Here is a 17,287-nt window from a genome sequence, read left to right on the forward strand (position 1 = left end):
AGGGAAAGTGTGTGTTGGTCGTGAGAGAGAATATTGTGTTTGCTTGTGCAACATAAAGTGTGTATTCTCCAGCACATAGGATCATAATGCTGGCAAGTGAAATGTAAAAGGTTATTTGGGTGTTTCCAGAAAGCCAGCTACAGCAGTGCTTCCAAAGGAGGAAGTTTGTCAATGATGAATGTTCTCTTCTGAAACAGACTTTATGCATATTTAGCATATGGCCTCACTGAGACTGCATTGTGGTTTCACCCCTTCTCTCTCTGTGTGTGTGTTAATGTGTGTGTGTGTTTGTGTGTGTGTCGTGTGTGTGTGTCGTGTGTGTGTGTGTCGTGTGTGTGTGTGTGTGTGTGTGTGTGTGTGTGTGTGTGTGTGTGTGTGTGTGTGTGTGTGTGTGTGTGTGTGTGTGTGTGTGTGTGTGTGTGTGTGTGTGTGTGTGTACGGTGAGACATCTTCTAAACAACTTGAGAACAAGGTTCTGTTTGCGCAACTGCAGGACTGCATCATATCCTGTCTGTCAGAACTGTGACAAGGACAGTTCAAGTTTGGAGCTACCATCTCTACTAACCGTGCTGTCTGGGGGAATCGAAGTATGTATCAGTTTCCTTTACAGTGTTTGCTGTTGTTGTTGTCTATAGGATCGTATATTCATTAATGATGTGTCAAAGTTGATGTGTTTTGGGTTTCTGTTACAGAACTATGCCTTTGTTTAACCTCTCTATCCTGTCCTCTCCCCTTCCTTCCTTCCTTCCTTCCTTCCTTCCTTCCTTCCTTCCTTCCTTCCTTCCTTCCTTCTTTCCTTTATCTCTCTCTCTCTCTCTGTCTTTCTCTCTCTCCCTCTCTTTACCTATCCCCCTCTCTCTCTCTCCATGTCCCTCCCTCTTCGCTCTCTCTTTCCCTGTCCCTCCTTACCTCCCTCTCTCTCTCTCTCTCTCTCCCTATTCATCCCTCTTCTCTCTCTCTCTCTTCCGGGCCCTCCCTACCCTCCTCTTCTCTCTCTCTCTGTTCCTCCCTCCCTACCTCACTCTTCTCTCTCTCTCTCCCTGTCCCTCCCTCTTCTCTCTTTCCATCTCTCTCTCTCTCTCTCTCTCTCTCCCTGTTCATCCCTCTTCTCTCTCTCTCTCTTCCGGGCCCTCCCTACCCTCCTCTTCTCTCTCTCTCTGTTCCTCCCTCCCTACCTCACTCTTCTCTCTCTCTCTCTCTCCCTGTCCCTCCCTCTTCTCTCTCTCCATCTCTCCCTCTATCTCTCTCCCCCTGAACTCCCCCCAGGCTCCCTGCTATGGAGGCAGTAGGTAAGTATGACTTTACTGCCACTGCTGAGGACGAGCTGAGCTTCAGGAAGGGAGACAACATGAAGGTAAAGAGGACAGCAATCCCCTTCCACACTACTAGTGTACCCTAGCAAGGGCACATATATAAGTAGGCAACCCATATGTCGGAAGAAATACTCCATGCAACACTGTCTTGCAAACCCATTGTTAGTTGATAGGTGCTGACATGTTGGTCACAGGCCTTTGTTATAGCATACAGTAAGCTATGTTGTGAGACGGTCAAATGGCAAACATGGATTAGTCATACGGTATCCACAGCATTTCCTGTTTGCACTCTGTGACTTATGTCAATAGTAGGATACAGTCCTTCTCCATTCTAACCACTTTTAAGTGTGTGTGTGTGTGTGTGTGTGTGTGTGTGTGTGTGTGTGTGTGTGTGTGTGTCCCACTCCTCTGTTCTCTGTAGATCTTGGGCACCAATGATGACTGGTTGATGGCTGAGCGACATGGAAAGAAGGGATTCATACCACGTAACTACATCGACATTCACCTACCCAGGTCATACTTATTACCCAAAACAATCACCTACCCAGGTCATACTTATTACCCAAGACAATCACCTACCCAGGTCATACTTATTACCCAGGACAATCCCCTACCCAGGTCATACTTATTACCCAAGACAATCACCTACCCAGGTCATACTTATTACCCAAGACAATCATCTACCCAGGTCATACTTATTACCCAGGACAATCCCCTACCCAGGTCATACTTATTACCCAAAACAATCACCTACCCAGGTCATACTTATTACCCAAAACAATCACCTACCCAGGTCATACTTATTACCCAAGACAATCACCTACCCAGGTCATACTTATTACCCAAAACAATCACCTACCCAGGTCATACTTATTACCCAAGACAATCACCTACCCAGGTCATACTTATTACCCAAAACAATCACCTACCCAGGTCATACTTATTACCCAAAACAATCACCTACCCAGGTCATACTTATTACCCAAGACAATCACCTACCCAGGTCATACTTATTACCCAAGACAATCACCTACCCAGGTCATACTTATTACCCAAGACAATCACCTACCCAGGTCATACTTATTACCCAAGACAATCAACTACCCAGGTCATACTTATTACCCAAGACAATCACCTACCCAGGTCATACTTATTACCCAAGACAATCACCTACCCAGGTCATACTTATTACCCAAGACAATCAACTACCCAGGTCATACTTATTACCCAAGACAATCACCTACCCAGGTCATACTTATTACCCAAGACAATCAACTACCCAGGTCATACTTATTACCCAAGACAATCACCTACCCAGGTCATACTTATTACCCAAGACAATCACCTACCCAGGTCATACTTATTACCCAAGACAATCACCTACCCAGGTCATACTTATTACCCAAGACAATCACCTACCCAGGTCATACTTATTACCCAGGACAATCCCCTACCCAGGTCATACTTATTACCCAAGACAATCACCTACCCAGGTCTTACTTATTACCCAAGACAATCACCTACCCAGGTCATACTTATTACCCAAGAATCACCTACCCAGGTCATACTTATTACCCAAGACAATCACCTACCCAGGTCATACTTATTACCCAAGACATTACCCTACCCAGGTCACACTTATTACCCAAGACAATCCCCTACCCAGGTCATACTTATTACCCAAGACAATCACCTACCCAGGTCATACTTATTACCCAAGACAATCACCTACCCAGGTCACACTTATTGCCCAAGACAATCACCTACCCAGGTCATACTTATTACCCAAGACAATCACCTACCCAGGTCATACTTATTACCCAAGACAATCACCTACCCAGGTCATACTTATTACCCAAGACAATCACCTACCCAGGTCATACTTATTACCCAAGACAATCACCTACCCAGGTCATACTTATTACCCAAGACAATCATCACCTACCCAGGTCATACTTATTACCCAAGACAATTACCTACCCAGGTCATACTTATTACCCAAGACAATCCCCTACCCAGGTCATACTTATTACCCAAGACAATCACCTACCCAGGTCATACTTATTACCCAAGACAATCACCTACCCAGGTCACACTTATTGCCCAAGACAATCACCTACCCAGGTCATACTTATTACCCAAGACAATCACCTACCCAGGTCATACTTATTACCCAAGACAATCACCTACCCAGGTCATACTTATTACCCAAGACAATCACCTACCCAGGTCATACTTATTACCCAAGATAATCACCTACCCAGGTCATACTTATTACCCAAGACAATCATCACCTACCCAGGTCATACTTATTACCCAAGACAATTACCTACCCAGGTCATACTTATTACCCAAGACAATCACCTACCCAGGTCATACTTATTACCCAAGACAATCACCTACCCAGGTCACACTTATTGCCCAAGACAATCACCTACCCAGGTCATACTTATTACCCAAGACAATCACCTACCCAGGTCATACTTATTACCCAAGACAATCACCTACCCAGGTCATACTTATTACCCAAGACAATCACCTACCCAGGTCATACTTATTACCCAAGACAATCATCACCTACCCAGGTCATACTTATTACCCAAGACAATTACCTACCCAGGTCATACTTATTACCCAAGACAATCACCTACCCAGGTCATACTTATTACCCAAGACAACCCCCTACCCAGGTCATACTTATTACCCAAGACAATCACCTACCCAGGTCATACTTATTACCCAAGACAATCACCTACCCAGGTCATACTTATTACCCAAGACAATCACCTACCCAGGTCATACTTATTACCCAAGACAATCCCCTACCCAGGTCATACCTATTACCCAAGACAATCACCTACCCAGGTCATACTTATTACCCAAGACAATCACCTACCCAGGTCATACTTATTACCCAAGACAATCACCTACCCAGGTCATACTTATTACCCAAGACAATCAACTACCCAGGTCATACTTATTACCCAAGACAAACCCCTACCCAGGTCATACCTATTACCCAAGACAATCAAGCAGTAGTGTGTGTCAGTGTGTGTCAGTGTGTGTCAGTGTGTGTCGGCTATGTGATGTCTGTGTGTAAGCAGGTGTGAACACAATCCGATGTTATGAAAAATACTAAATACTATTTTGTTTACTGCTCTCCCTCTCCCCCACCCCTTCTCACCACTCTCTCTCCTCCCTCCATCTCTAGTTGGTACCAGGAGAGTGCTAGTCGAGGTGAGGCCCAGGAGTCTCTCATGGCTCAGCCTATAGGATCTTTTCTGATCAGGGGCAGCCAGAGCTCCCCAGGAGATTTCTCCATATCCGTTAGGTCAGTGTGTGTGTGTGTGTGTCTTTACATTAAAAAGATAGATTCATGTACACGACAACATCATTGACCACATATTTGCCTCATATTTGCATCATATCACAATACCTACCTACCTACCTACCTACCTACCTACCTACCTACCTACCTACCTCTCCCAGACACGAGACAGACGTGCAGCACTTCAAGGTGATGGCAGACACCAGAGGGCAGTATTACCTCTGGTCTGAGAAGTTCAGCTCCTTCAACGAGCTGGTGAACTATTATATGAAGAACTCTGTCTCTCAACACAGCCGCATCTATCTGCTGGACACAGAAACACAGGTACTGGTTATAGGTAGTTATAAAGGGTTTATAAGGGGTTTATGAAGGGCTTATACGTAGTTAATAAAGGAGCTGGTGGCGTACTATATGAAGAACTCTGCCTCTAAACACAGCCGCATCTATCTGCTGGACACAGGAACACAGGCAGGAGTAGAACTATGGAGGATCCCTATTCACTAAATGATGGTGTAGGATACTTCAAGCTTGATCAAGATAAATAGCTAAAACTGTTCATTATCGGTTTATCGAATCTGAAAGAAAAGTTATAACAGTGCTCTCACTCTCTCTAATTTCACTTTTCTTCCTAGGAGAGGGGATTCGGCCAGACCAGGACATCAGCCCCATCCTCTCATCCCCAGCTTCACCAGCCCCTGCCCCGCGCACCCCAGCCTCACCTGCCCCTGCCCAGCATACCCCAGCCTCACCTGCCCCTGCCCAGCATACCCCAGCCTCACCTGCCCCTGCCCAGCATACCCCAGCCTCACCAAACCCTGCCCCGCACACCAGACCCTATACCCCCACCACAGGTATACACTCTACAACCAAATCCCTCCTGTGTGTGTGTGTGTGTGCGTGTGTGCGTGCGTGCGTGTGTATGTATAGAATGGAGCTGCGTGTCTAATCAACCCGTGTGTGTGTATGTACCTCCATGTATGTGTGTGTATGTACATAATGAAGCTACGTGTCTAATCAACCCGTGTGTGTACCTGTGTTCCAGCGTGCATCCGTGACCACGGGGGGCGGAGGTCTGATGCAGGTGAGAGCTCAGTATGACTTCAGCGCCGAGGAGAAGGACGAGCTGAGCTTTAAGGCCGGTGACATCATCGAGGTGCTAGAGTGTTCCGACATGTCATGGTGGAAAGGAAGACTGAGGGGACAAACAGGAGTGTTTCCTTCCAACTACACCAACCCTGTATGAGAGAGAGAAAATGGTTAGCATTTACAGCTAAATAATTATCTTAATTCATTATAGCAGACGTTCTTATCCGGAGCAACTTAAAGGAGCAATTAGGGTTAAGTGCCTTGCTCAAGGAAATATTGACAGATTTTTCACTCAGGGATTCGAATCAGTGACCTTTCGGGTTACTGACCCAACAGTCTTAAACGCTAGGCTACCTGCCTCCTTAACAATAATATTTCTATTTCTGAGAGAGAGAGAGAGAGAGAGAGAGAGAGAGAGAGAGAGAGAGAGAGAGAGAGAACATAACGATTAGCTTTAGCATTAAATATATATATTGTAACTTTCTTTCTGGTTTATTATCAATGTACTTTACCATACCATAGGCTTATGTCAGGATACCACAACTATTTAAAACTTCACTTTGTGTCAGAACACAATTATTACTGTATGATTATCAAATAAATGCATTTTCTGTAACACCCTGTATAAAGCCTTGTGTTAATCAACGTTGCAACATAGCTTCCATTCATTTTGAGTTTGACTTTTGTGAGAGCAAAATCCTTGGATCAACTAACTGTGGAATCACACCAATTCCAGGAAGAGTCACAAATATCTGGGTTGTTCGAAGTCCAACAAGTATCACAGTCTGACAGTCACTTGCATGATAGCCACATAAGCGTTGGGTGCTTCCATAGGGTGATTTCCGTCATATAACAAGGTATTTATCGTTCCGCCCCTATGGCAGGTAATGCCGCGTTCAAGACAACTGGGAACTCTGAAAAGAACGTGCTTGGAATGGTCATCCAACTCGGAATTCATGTAGCTCTAGGTTGCCCGAGTTTCCGACATGGAATTGCGATTTGGATGACCATTCAAAACGATTTTTCACAGACGGAACTCGCTTTTTCCCCCCCCGAGTTCCCAGTTGTCTTGAACGCACTGATGTCGGAGATTTCCGAGTTCCAAGTTCCCAGTTTTCTGAACGCGTCATTTGAGGTTAGCTGTCAAAGTCAAACGTCACACAGGTAGCCTAGGTAGGTAGGTGACCGTGTATGTACAGGATCCTTTTCAAATCGCACGGTAGCGGTTGTGCGACTTTACCCATAGGCTTCAGTACAGCCGTGACACAGCGGTGTCCAGCCATGGCCGAGTCCCAGCTAACATGCATGGAGGACGGCCACATCAAAGAGAACGTCCCGGAGTCCAAACCGGAGTTTTACTACAGCGAAGAACAACGCGCGGCGGTTGAACAACTGCTCAAAAACGGTGACGGCGCGTTCAAACTGCGACTGAAAGAGGACAAAGTGAAAGACTTTCTCTCAGCCCGTGATATTAAAACGATAAGGAACACTTTCAAAGAATATGACACTGAAGACGAAGAGAAGTCCGGAGAATTAAAGGCGAAACCGGACGATTCCACAGCGGACTCGGGGCACCATTCCACGTACTGGCCGCAGATGTCGGATACAGAGGTGCCGCCGTTGGATCTCGGTTGGCCCAACGGGGGTTTGTTCAAGGGGGTCACACGCGTGGCAGTTCACACGCACCCGCCGAAAGAGAATGGACCGCACATCAAGGAGGTCATTCGTAGGCTGATCCAAGAAGCTACCAAGGTGAACTGTGGGTATATAGTGTTGTAATAACATCAGGATGAGCTGAATAATGCAGGACTCATGACTGTGTTGTATTGGTTTATTATTGGGATAGTGATAGCCCTGGCCTATGTATCTCAAATGTGAGTTAGGAATCTAACTCATGAAGCCATTTTTTTCATGGGAAAGTAATCTTTATAGTAATTTATCGGAGAACTTAAAATGCGTCTGCGGGGGTTAGGGGAGAGGCGGTGATTGGATAGAGAGAATGAATGGATTTCCCGAATAAAGGACTGATTATTAGAGGCGTGTCTCAGCGGATTGAGAAATAAGGTGTGTGTGTGTGTGTGTGTGTGTGTGTGTGTGCGCGCGCGTCAGCAGGGGCCTATGGAAGTGATCCTCAACTAGATTCAACCGCGGGACGATATTTTTTGTTGAGAGGATTGTCGAGAGGCCTGAACATAATTACAAATCATTTGTAGACTGCAAATTGACCGCAAGAAGCCCAAACACATATCATTTTTGACTAAAACATAATTATTTCAAACCTTGCTTAAGTTTATATACGATCACGTGTCTCTCTGTTATGCATGGGAATTCTTGGGAACATATTTCTTAAATTAAAATCACTTGGCGCTGATTTCCTGGTGTTTTTACAGTCTTTTACGTCCAACAATTAACCATTTTTTAATTTGTTTGTTATTATTATGATTTCCAGTAAACTTGGGAGGTCATCCACGGGCCAAGAATCCTGTCTGATAACATATATCATTGTTGAATGCCCTCATTGAACGAACAGCTGATTTCCCTATTACACAGGAAACATTCTGTCATGTCAATTAAAGTTAGGCTAGCTTTCATGATTAGGCTATTCAGAGAACACATATACCAAGACACACACACACATTGTCTGTACTTTCCACCTTTTTTGGATGGGTACAACCTCACATTAAAACAACACAGGAGAGATAAAGGGGGTTCTATTCCATTGTGATGAATGAACAAATCACTCAGCATGCTGGCAGCACATAACAGTGGTGAACTCCAGTCAGAGCTGCTTATTTGAGTTGCCTTTAGCGACGTTTGTTTTAGTCATTTTGGACCCACCCATCTTGACCCAGTCAGTCAGCCAGTCAGCCAGTGAGTCATCCAGTCAGAGCCACCCAATCAGCAAGTCAGTCAGTCAGTTAGTCAGGCAGTCAGTCCATGACACATTTCCTCCGTTTGTACAACTAGGTCTTAGAAGAACACACAATCACATCGATGTCTTGGTCCGGTCTGGTTTTGGCCGTCATTGTCAATAAGAATTTGTTCTTAACTGACTTGCCTAGTTAAATAAAGGTTCAATAAAACAGGTAAAAAAGGATTGTGTCAATACAGTATATTGTTACAGAAGTATGATGATAGTTAATGATATGTTAAACCTAGGCCTATGTCATATACAGTATGATACATATATGACAGTGTGTTAATGTGAGTTCACAGGGCAGCAGGTAGCTTACAATGTCATGTAAATGTGCATACACTGTCTATCTATACCTACAGGGGATTCCCCCTGGGTAGTTCACCGCTCTGGGCTGAAGTTTCCTCTAGGTACAGATCTAGGATCAGCTTCCCCTCCCCCGATTCTAACCTTAACCATTAGTGGGAGACATTTAAAACTGACCCAAGATCAGCACCTAGGGGCAACTTCACCCTACTAGTGAGTGAATGAGAAAATATGAAAGTTAATTTGTCAAGTGTGTGTGTGCCAAACAGGATTTCATGGAACACCGCAGCCGGATGCTTTGAACCAGTTTGTTTCATGTTATGAGAAATGGAGAGAATGTGGTTGCAAGTACACATCACCCACACATCAAATCAAATAGTACAGCCGGTGTAGACCTTACTGTGAAATGCTTACTGACAAGCCCTTAACCAACAATGCAGTTAGAGAAATAGAGTTAAGAAAATTAAAAAGTACAAAAATAAAGAAAATAAAGAACACAAGAAAATGACATAACAATAACAAGGGGACAATGTAAATAGTCCGGGTGGCCATTTGATTAACTGTTCAGCAGTCTTATGGCTTGGGGGTAGAAGCTGTTAAGGAGCCTTTTGGTCCTAGACTTGGCGCTCCTGTGCGGTAGCAGAGAGAACAGTCTATGACTTGGGTGATTGGAGCCTTTGCCAATTTTTTGGTCTGGTATGGAGGTCCTGGATGTCAGGAAGCTTGGCCCCAGTGATGTACTTGGCTGTACTCACTACTTGGCCGTACTTGGCCGTACTCACTACCCTCTGTAGCACCTTACGGTCAGATGCCGAGCAGTTGCCATACCAGGCAGTGATGCAACCGGCCAGGATGCTCTCGATGGTGCAGCTGTAGAACCTTTTGAGGATCTGGGGACCCATGCCAAATCTTTTCAGTCTCCTGAGGGGGAATAGGTTTTGTCGTGCCCTCTTCACGACTGTCTTGGTGTGTTTGGACCATGATCGTTCGTTGGTGATGTGGACACCAAGGAACTTGAAACTCTCGACCCGCTCCACTACAGCCCCGTCGATGTTAATGGGGGCCTGTTCAGCCCTCCTTTTCCACAAACACGCACAGTCTTGTACAGCTAACCTTGGGACACACAATTCAGTCCCATTCAAAATCATATTTTCCCTAACCCCTAACCCTAAACCTAACACGTATTCTTACCTTACCAAAAACCTGACCTTAACCTACCCCTAGCTCTTAACCCTAACCTTTAACCTAGTTCTAACCCTAACACTAATTCTAACCTTAACCCTAAACCCCCTAGAAACAGCATTTGACCTCATGGGGATTAACAAAATGTCCCCAGTTGGTCACATGTTGTATGTTTACTATTGTTGTGGGGACTTCTGGTCCCCACATGTATAGTTAAACAGGTCCACACACACACAGTAGTGATACAGGGACCTACATAATCAGGTGTGGTGTGTTTAGCTTAGCATACTGTGGTTGTCTTCATCTACATACAGTAGAATAGATTACTGTCTAATCCACATCACAACATTTACATGGATGGCATAAACAATGAGTGGATTTTGTTGCAGCTACTGTTAGATGGAAGACATTGTGGTGTTGTAGGTTTTAACTTGAATTATTTCATACTGTAACTTGTTGTTTCTCTTTGGCCGTACTCATAAAGTGTATGGGTTAGAGTAGGAGTGCTGATCTAGGATCAGGTCTCCCCGGTCCATGTAGTCTTATTCATTATGATCTAAAAGGCCAAACTGATCAGCAGTCCTACTGTACGAGGCTTTGTGAACACAACACAGACCCTGTTGTCACAACAGAGAACCCTTCACTCAGCATGTTTCCTCTGGAGGATGTGATGTCAGCATACAGCCTTTTCCTTGTCTGAATGAGAACGTTCATGTGAAACGTTTTCCTCCTCCACCTTTCCCATTACTGAGGTCATCTCAAGAATACAGCTTTTGTAGGCATGCTAGTTAAGCCTTGTTCACATTGGCATTTTGAAGTGACTCAAATCCTATTTTTTTGCATATCCGATTCAAATCTGTTATTTTCATGCGGTCTGAACAGCCAAAGGCCACATGAAATCGGATATTTCAAGCCACGTTTCAAACCACCTTGGTAGGCCCTTTTAAAAAGGACTTGTTTCATCTTGTACTTTGAGGGTTAAAAAAATAAATAAAAAAGTGTTCAAACACTATGATTTTGAACATTCAAAGCAACAGGGAATCATCCATGGCAGGCATTATTGTCACCTGGGCTTGCTACATAACTTCTGATTAATAGGAAGCATGAGAGCCACCACAAATAAACATACACCAGTCGTTACTATGACAACTAGCATAGACATGTCAGAAAATGGCTGCTGTCTGAACACACACAAATCTGATCTGGTCACTTGTAACTTGCTGTTTGGACAGTCAGTATTCCAAAACTGATTTAAAAAAACAAAACTGATTTGAGCATTAAGGCCTGCAGTGTGAACACGGCTTTAGTTTCACATTCTGCCACTGTAAGTGAATGTATCTTTCTTATCTTACTCCCAATAGAGTTTATTATGCCCATATCGTTTTGTGTACAAGGACTTCCTTTATCTAAAGCACTATAAAAACCTCCACTCCTTCTTGTGAGGCAGACTGAAAAGGCAGTGTTATGTTGTGGACACATTCAAGTCAATGTATCGGTCTCATCCTACTCCAGAGAGTTCTAGGTCCATGGAAATTCCTACTTTTTCAATAATTCCCCATATCAAACAGAAAGTAAAAGCTAAGCAGAACAGAACCAGTTCTGAGGAAAGATAATAGCTGAGATTCCACTTTCTAGTTCCTTCCTCAGGTGTTCCACCGCTCCCCACATACCTGTCTCTGTCTCTGCTTTGTCTCTGCCAGCCTGGCAGCTTCGGGGAAACTAGGAGACGTGTTGGGGCAGCTAGGAGACGTGTTGGGGCAGCTAGGAGACGTGTTGGGGAAACTAGGAGACGTGTTGGGGCAGCTAGGAGACGTGTTGGGGCAGCTAGGAGACGTGTTGGGGCAGCTAGGAAACGTGTTGGGGCAGCTAGGAGACGTGTTGGGGCAACTAGGAGACGTGTTGGGGCAGCTAGGAGACGTGTTGGGGAAACTAGGAGACGTGTTGGGGAAACTAGGAGACGTGTTGGGGCAGCTAGGAGACGTGTTGGGGCAGCTAGGAGACGTGTTGGGGAAACTAGGAGACGTGTTGGGGCAACTAGGAGACGTGTTGGGGCAACTAGGAGACGTGTTGGGGCAACTAGGAGACGTGTTGGGGCAGCTAGGAGACGTGTTGGGGCAACTAGGAGACGTGTTGGGGCAACTAGGAGACGCAGCTAGGAGACGTGTTGGGGCAGCTAGGAGACGCAGCTAGGAGACGTGTTGGGGCAGCTAGGAGACGTGTTGGGGCAGCTAGGAAACGTGTTGGGGCAGCTAGGAGACGTGTTGGGGCAGCTAGGAGACGTGTTGGGGCAGCTAGGAGACGTGTTGGGGCAGCTAGGAGACGTGTTGGGGCAGCTAGGTGACGTGTTGGGGAAACTAGGAGACGTGTTGGGGCAACTAGGAGACGTGTTGGGGAAACTAGGAGACGTGTTGGGGCAACTAGGAGACGTGTTGGGGAAACTAGGAGACGTGTTGGGGCAGCTAGGAGACGTGTTGGGGCAGCTAGGAGACGTGTTGGGGCAGCTAGGAAACGTGTTGGGGCAGCTAGGAGACGTGTTGGGGCAGCTAGGAGACGTGATGGGGCAGCTAGGAGACGTGTTGGGGCAGCTAGGAGACGTGTTGGGGCAGCTAGGTGACGTGTTGGGGAAACTAGGAGACGTGTTGGGGCAACTAGGAGACGTGTTGGGGAAACTAGGAGACGTGTTGGGGCAACTAGGAGACGTGTTGGGGAAACTAGGAGACGTGTTGGGGCAGCTAGGAGACGTGTTGGGGCAGCTAGGAGACGTGTTGGGGCAGCTAGGAGACGTGTTGGGGCAACTAGGAGACGTGTTGGGGCAGCTAGGAGACGTGTTGGGGAAACTAGGAGACGTGTTGGGGCAGCTAGGAGACGTGTTGGGGCAACTAGGAGACGTGTTGGGGCAGCTAGGAGACGTGTTGGGGCAGCTAGGAGACGTGTTGGGGCAGCTAGGAGACGTGTTGGGGCAGCTAGGAGACGTGTTGGGGCAGCTAGGAGACGTGTTGGGGCAGCTAGGAGACGTGTTGGGGCAGCTAGGAGACGTGTTGGGGCAACTAGGAGACGTGTTGGGGCAGCTAGGAGACGTGTTGGGGCAGCTAGGAGACGTGTTGGGGCAGCTAGGAGACGTGTTGGGGCAGCTAGGAGACGTGTTGGGGCAGCTACAGGGATTTTTCTTCCATTGAAATACGTAGGCAGGCTGACTAAGTGTTTTTTCAGGCCCCTATGTCCAAACAATGTAAAAATAAAAAAACAAATAGGGGATGAAAATATATATATATATATATATATATATATCCAAAAAATATGTATAATTTTTAGGGATGAAAAAACACTTTCAGTGTAAATTTAAACCACTTAAACCAGATATAAAGTCTGTAGTCAAGATAATGGGCATATATATTTTTTCATAGTATAATCTCTGAGAACTAACAATCACCAATATTAAAGCTCAGGGAGAAAGTTGAAAGTTCCCAGAACAATGAATTTAGCAGTATTTATTTAATTATGATGCTGGAGAAAAAGAACACAGCCTTAGCCATAGCAAAATGCCTAGAACTGCAGGAAACTAGATTTAAAACTGCAACATTGTCTCTCAGCTCAGTTGTAAAATGTGCAGAATTGCAGGAATTAGCTTAAAAATGAGAAAAATGTCTCTACACCGCCAAGATGTCACTGTTTATAAGCCTTTATAACACCCCGGGTTTAGTGTAAGCCTACGGGTTTAGTGTAAGCCTACGGGTTTAGTGTAAGCCTACGGGTTTAGTGTAAGCCTACGGGTTTAGTGTAAGCCTACAGGTTTAGTGTAAGCCTACGGGTTTAGTGTAAGCCTACGGGTTTAGTGTAAGCCTACGGGTTTAGTGTAAGCCTACGGGTTTAGTGTAAGCCTACAGGTTTAGTGTAAGCCTACGGGTTTAGTGTAAGCCTACGGGTTTAGTGTAAGCCTACGGGTTTTCTGTAGGCCCAGCTTGTGCTTTCAGCCCGACAGTCAGTGATTGTTGTATGGTCTTTCGTCACAGAGGTTTTTCATTGTTTTATTGACTTTCAAGTGATATGATTCACTACTATTGTTCTTAATCCCTCTTTATTTCCATGTATTGCTCTAGCTATATTTCAAATACATCATGTAAATTGTATGTTTTTTTTATTTAGTTGTTGAAAGTTAAATATAGTTTGATTTGAATGTATTTGTTTCTCCCTCCAGGTGTTTAAATAAAGTTTGATTGTTTTTGATTACCCCTGCCTCCATGTGTGTTTAAATAAAGTTTGAGTGTATTACATTTTTAAATAAAGTTTGATTGTCTTTGTATCTTTCAGGTGTTAGCTATAGTCATGGACCTGCTGACAGACATCCAGATACTGCAGGACCTGCTGGACGCAGCGTCGCGGCGCTCTGTGGCCGTCTACATCCTATTGGATGTCAGCGGGGTTCCACACTTCCTGGATATGTGCTGCAGGCTGCAGGTCGGAGCTCAGCACCTGCGGGTAAGAGACGGTCCCTCATACTGAAGCAGAGGAGCATTGAAGGCTTTCGGCTACTCACTTATGTGTTGTACAAGAGCCCTGTGTCATGTGTGATCATGTGACATGCCTGGGGGGGACCAGTAAGGAAAAACTGTAAGTCGCTTTGGATAAGAGCGTCTGCTAAATAAATGAAATGTCAAATGATTTTTGGCATCTTAAATTCAACAGATTTCTATGTTAATATGCACAGATGGTAGTTTGGATATGGGAGGTTTAACACCGATGAGTTGATGGCTTTCTGTGTGTATGCAGAATCTTGCTCGTCTACGTGCATTTTGTTTATGACTGTGTCAAGTTACCATAACCCTAACCCTGTTATATAACTGTGTGTGTTGTATCTTTCAGAACATCAGGACTCGTACAGTTCAGGGTACAGGGTTGGGTCTGTCCTTCGGTAGACTCCTTGGTTCTTTGTGTAGTAAATACATGCTGGTGGATGGGGACAAAGTCATGTTCGGCTCCTACAGGTGAGAGAAAGTAGCTCACTCTCTCTCTCTCTCTCTCTCTCTCTCTCTCTCTCTCTCTCTTTCTCTCTCTCTCTCTTTGTCTTTGTCTCATGTGTGTTACTCTGTGTTTATTTCCAAGACATAACATATATCTGTTCGTTCTCTCCTAGCTTCTCTTGCTGTGTGTGTTTTTATTGAAGACCTAAACGCCGTTCTTGTGATCTTCTTCTCCTCTAGCTTCTCATGGAGTTCGTCTCGGATGGACCGCAACATGATCACGGTCATGACTGGCCAGGTGGTCGACTTCTTCGACCGCGACTTCTGCGAGCTCTACGCCGTCTCCGAAAAACTGGACCTCTACAAGGAGTTCAACCTCAGCCCATCTCCCAAAATGGCCGCCGCCGCGCGGCTCAAAGTGGAGCCCGTAAAACCCCAGATACGAGCCGCCACATCCAGATTCCAGGTTAGTCTAGGCCACTCGCGTAGAGGTGATCTCCAGGTGCCTGCACATAAATACCACAACCCCAAATACTCTTTGGTGTACGGGAATAGTGTTCCTGGACTGATGGGGTCCTTGCAGGATCTACCAGGCATAGAAAAGACGGCTATAACTGCGGGTCCTGAGGGACTAATGCAGGTGAACAGCGAGTGGTTGGATCAACTCACCCCGCTACCACCCGACGACGGGAAGGTAGGGGTGAAAAAAAACAACAGCATTTTGGAGAAGAAATCCCGCTCTTCTTTTAAGAAACTCTTCAAGGGGAAATCGACAGCCAATCAGAGCGTGGTCACCGGGGGTGATAGCCCGGCAACCAGTCCAATCTCCTCCCCCACATCGTTGGGAACCAATAGTATGGAGGAGATGAATAACCTTGAAGTTATGGTGAAACAACCAATGAAGAGTAAGAAGTCTAAAATGAGCCTGAAGAGTGCTTCTCAACAGACTGTCAACACACAAGACAATGACAGTAAGTTGTTTTTCTTGTCTCATTATTTTAGCTCAGTTTGATTCTCTCTCCCTCCTTCTCCCTCTCGTCGTTATGTCAATACCTGTATTTCTCCGTTTATCTCTCTCTCTCAAGTCATTTAACCATAGCACGTTTCTTTCTTTCTTCCTTTCTTTCTTGCAGGCGTGAAGAGCCGTAGGCCATCAACAAAGAACAAATGTAGTCCATCCTGATTCAAAACCTGAGTCAATCCGGAATCAAACCACCCCACTCAACTGGTGCTCTGTGGTCTTCCATAATACCTTTGGGATCTGGTGCAATAATTATTATAATGTGTCAATTCTACTTGTTCTGTACAGAGATATTCTAGGGACAAACAGAGCCTTCCTGTGCCTTGAAGCTGAGATCCGAGATAGGTGGAACAGCGCTACTGGCCGCCCCCAGGCACATTAGTTGTTGTTTTTCTTTTGAGGAAAAGAGCATCCATGTTTGTGGTAATATTGTAAGTGGACGTGGCGGTTTCATCACTATGGATTCCAGGTTGAAGAAGCGCTGTCACTGAGCACCAAGTCTATGATGCTTATTATACCATGTAAAGAACAATGTCATGTTGTCTTGTGAAGTCTTCTATGTCATTAATGGGACTTTTAGGTGTGTGTTTCATGCTGTGACCAACGTATGTCAATGATAAGTGGATTGTGGAATGGATTTGAATGGATATTTGAGTGTTTATTCAGTATATATATAAAAAAACATGTTTTTCTGAGTTTTCTAGTCGTGTAACATTTGTGGCCTGATTCGCCAGTGGTAGTTGTGTGATGATGTTTAAGGTTTCTGTGGTCATGCCTTTATCTTCAGTGTAGGCACTGTAGACAGTGATGATTCTGGTCTGCCATCTAGTGGCTGTAGACCTGACTGAGCAGAATAGATTCAATAGCTGTAACACGTGTTCTGACGCTCTGACGTTTGTGTGGTTGGTGGACTAGTTTAGCACTGTGTTGCTGATGGGACCAAGCATTGTCACCTCCCCATCTCTCTCTGTCCTCCACCCTCTCCCCCTCTCTCTGGGTGTTTGCACAGTTCTAAGCCTCTCTCTCTCTCTCAAACACACTCCCATCCCATCCCTCCCTCCTCTCTGGGTGTTTGCTACAGCTCTAACCACAGAGAGGAACCACAGGCGTGAGGGGAACTGATGCAAGCGAGGACCGATGTGTGTGTGGCGCAACACTGAAACAGGAAGTACAGAGGCA

The 17,287-nt window shown here is 45.4% G+C and overlaps 2 protein-coding genes across 2 annotated transcripts; both read left to right on the plus strand.

Moving 5' to 3' along the window:
* The first annotated feature begins 480 nt into the window (after nt 1-480).
* LOC115188640 (GRB2-related adapter protein) lies at nt 481-6,356 on the plus strand. The gene is made up of 7 exons (XM_029747375.1): nt 481-587; nt 1,267-1,354; nt 1,735-1,826; nt 4,525-4,644; nt 4,803-4,965; nt 5,274-5,492; nt 5,684-6,356. Exons 2-7 carry the CDS (start codon nt 1,277-1,279, stop codon nt 5,882-5,884), a joined length of 873 nt encoding a protein of 290 aa, XP_029603235.1. The 5' UTR covers nt 481-587; nt 1,267-1,276; the 3' UTR covers nt 5,885-6,356.
* A 185-nt stretch (nt 6,357-6,541) lies between these two features.
* LOC115188639 (protein FAM83F-like) lies at nt 6,542-16,803 on the plus strand. The gene is made up of 5 exons (XM_029747374.1): nt 6,542-7,479; nt 14,438-14,605; nt 14,990-15,111; nt 15,328-16,058; nt 16,221-16,803. The coding sequence occupies exons 1-5, from the start codon at nt 6,919-6,921 to the stop codon at nt 16,268-16,270; spliced, it is 1,632 nt and encodes a 543-aa protein (XP_029603234.1). The 5' UTR covers nt 6,542-6,918; the 3' UTR covers nt 16,271-16,803.
* Nucleotides 16,804-17,287: the final 484 nt, after the last annotated feature.

This window comes from Salmo trutta, unplaced genomic scaffold (assembly GCF_901001165.1).
Source record: "Salmo trutta unplaced genomic scaffold, fSalTru1.1, whole genome shotgun sequence".
NCBI lineage: Eukaryota > Metazoa > Chordata > Actinopteri > Salmoniformes > Salmonidae > Salmo > Salmo trutta.